The sequence below is a fragment of the Pollachius pollachius genome, assembly GCF_949987615.1.
Source record: "Pollachius pollachius genome assembly, chromosome: 15".
Taxonomy (NCBI): domain Eukaryota; kingdom Metazoa; phylum Chordata; class Actinopteri; order Gadiformes; family Gadidae; genus Pollachius; species Pollachius pollachius.
This window is the reverse complement of record NC_136948.1, coordinates 3,449,144-3,451,643: the sequence shown is the minus strand read 5'-3', so window position 1 is coordinate 3,451,643 and position 2,500 is coordinate 3,449,144. Positions and strand designations below refer to the sequence as shown.

General features: G+C 50.4%; 1 protein-coding gene across 1 annotated transcript in view; it reads left to right on the top strand.

Annotated features, from left to right (window-relative positions):
• The window catches only part of syne2b (spectrin repeat containing, nuclear envelope 2b), a 137,672-nt gene that overhangs the window by 8,903 nt on the left and 126,269 nt on the right, over positions 1-2,500 (top strand). Inside the window, 1 exon segment of the mRNA XM_079752350.1 lies at positions 1,604-1,717. Coding sequence (XP_079608476.1) covers positions 1,604-1,717 — 114 coding nt within the window.

The following is a 2,500-nucleotide window of genomic DNA, read 5'->3' as shown; positions in this document are numbered from 1 at the left end:
ATAGGCTGAAACATGTATGACTCTCTGGAAGAATAAAAAAGCGGCGTGTTTTGTGTGCGGAAGGCCCCCGGCAAGCCATTGAGAATGGGCTCTCCCGGGCTTGATGAATGACTTGATCTGTCTTTCCCTAATACAGAAGTCAGAGCTGGAATCCAGTTCTGGATTCCAGCTCTGACTGCCGCCTTAGGGAACGACAGATCAAGCCGGGGAGAGCCCCTGCTCAATCACGGGATACCAGCTAGAACGGGACCTTTTTGCTTTCATCCAGAGCAATTCACAGTAAAACATGATTGGTCTGTCCCCATGTCTCGTTAGAGGACAGGGCGAGCCACCTGATTGGTCTGTCCCCATGTCTCGTTAGAGGACAGGGCGAGCCACCTGATTGGTCTGTCCCCATGTCTCGTTAGAGGACAGGGCGAGCCACCTGATTGGTCTGTGCTCACGTCTCGTTAAAGGACAGGAGGAGCCACCTGATTGGTCGGTCCTCATGTCTCGTTAGAGGACAGGGCAAGCCATCTGATTGGTCAGCCCTCCTGTCTCATAGAGGGCAGGGCGAGCCACCTGATTGGTCAGTCCTCATGTCTCGTTAGAGGGCAGGGCGAGCCACTTGATTGGCCTGTCCTCATGTCTCGTTAGAGGACATGATAAGCCACCGGATTGGTCTGTCCTCATGTCTCTTTAGAGGACAGGGTGAGTCAGCGAATCTCCCCACGTGGTGCCTTCCGTTGAACAGGCTGAGCGGCTGATCGGGGGAAATCTCAACCAGTTGAGCGTGATTTTTTGTTGGATATAGCCCAGAGCCACAGGGAAGGGAGGTTAGTGCTGCCTCATCAGACAGGTCATTTATGTACAGGAGGTGGTTAAGACCTTATGGTGGTTGTCCTCTGATCTCCGCTGGGATCTTCTGTCCGGTCCCATCAGGCCTGTCCCATCAGGCCTGTCCCATCAGGCAGGGTCGGCAGACACCTCTCATCCTGGGGATGTGACAGATTTTCAGCGCTTTAACCTTGGAATTAAGTGTTTTCTCAAAACAATGGAATCTTTTTCTGATAATCCTGCAAAGGTATGTGGGTACAAAATAGTGCATTGAAGGATATAAATATGTTTTACCAATTGTATTATGGAACTGGTTTAGACTTGAGATACAGACCATGACAGAAATAATTACTCACATTCAATTCATTAAGCATGGAACTGCATTACTTGTTATATATACATTTTACGTTGCTATATTTAACAATATATATTTTTTAGAACTATATTACATCAAATTATTTAGTAGAATTTTGCTTATGCTAAATTCTACTAAAGGGTAAAAAATATATATTTAACAATATATATTTTTTATAACTATATTACATCAAATTATTTAGTAGAATTTTGCTTATGCTAAATCATGTTATTCAAGCAAACAAATAATACATTTGTCACTGCCAAGATATTTTGTGTTGGTGGTTCTTTGTTCAGTTGTAATCTGATGAACTACAAGCCAGATAATCGTCCTAATTGACTGTGATCACAAACTGTCACAACCAGTCACACTTTCCGTTCTCCCACGTGAGGACATGTTGGTGGTGAATGTTGTTGTGTTTTCCATCATCAGGCCACGCCCAATCAGAAGGCACAGGAAGTGACATGCTGGCTGCTGCAGGCCTATGAGGAGCTGCTGGAGGGGTGGGACTCCACGGAGGGAGAGAGCTACGCTGAAAGATACCATGTATGATGCACTCCAACAACTAGCAGACAATATTCTGTAAACATCTCTGGTTTTGTCCTCCCCCTCTCCTCTCTCCTCTCTCCCCTCTCCTCTCTCCTCTCTCCTCTCCTCCTCTCTCCTCTCCTCTCTCCTCTCTCCCCTCTCCTCTCTCCTCTCTCCTCTCTCCTCTCTCCTCTCCTCTCTCCTCTCTCCCCTCTCCTCTCTCCTCTCTCCCCTCTCCTCTCTCCTCTCTCCTCTCTCCTCTCTCCTCTCTCCTCTCTCCCCTCTCCTCTCTCCTCTTACCTCTCTCCCCTCTCCTCTCTCCTCTCTCCTCTCTCCCCTCCCCTCTCCCCTCTCCCCTCTCCTCTCTCCTCTCTCCTCTCCTCTCTCCCCTCTCCTCTCTCCTCTCTCCCCTCTCCTCTCTCCTCTCTCCCCTCTCCTCTCTCCTCTCTCCTCTCTCCCTCCCCTCCCCTCTCCACTCTCCTCTCCCCTCCTCCACTCTCCTCTCTCCCCTCTCCTCTCTCCTCTCCCCTCTCCTCTCTCCTCTCTCCTCTCTCCTCTCTCCTCTCTCCCCTCCCCTCTCCCCCCTCCCCTCTCCTCTCTCCTCTCTCCCCTCCCCTCTCCCCTCTCCCCTCTCCTCTCTCCTCTCTCCCCTCTCCTCTCTCCCCTCTCCTCTCTCCCCTCTCCCCTCCCCTCTCCTCTCTCCTCTCTTCCCTCCCCTCTCCCCTCCATTCCCCTCTCTTCTCCTCTCTCCTCTCTCCTTTCCTCTCTCCTCTCTCCCCTCTCCTCTCCTCTCTCATCTTC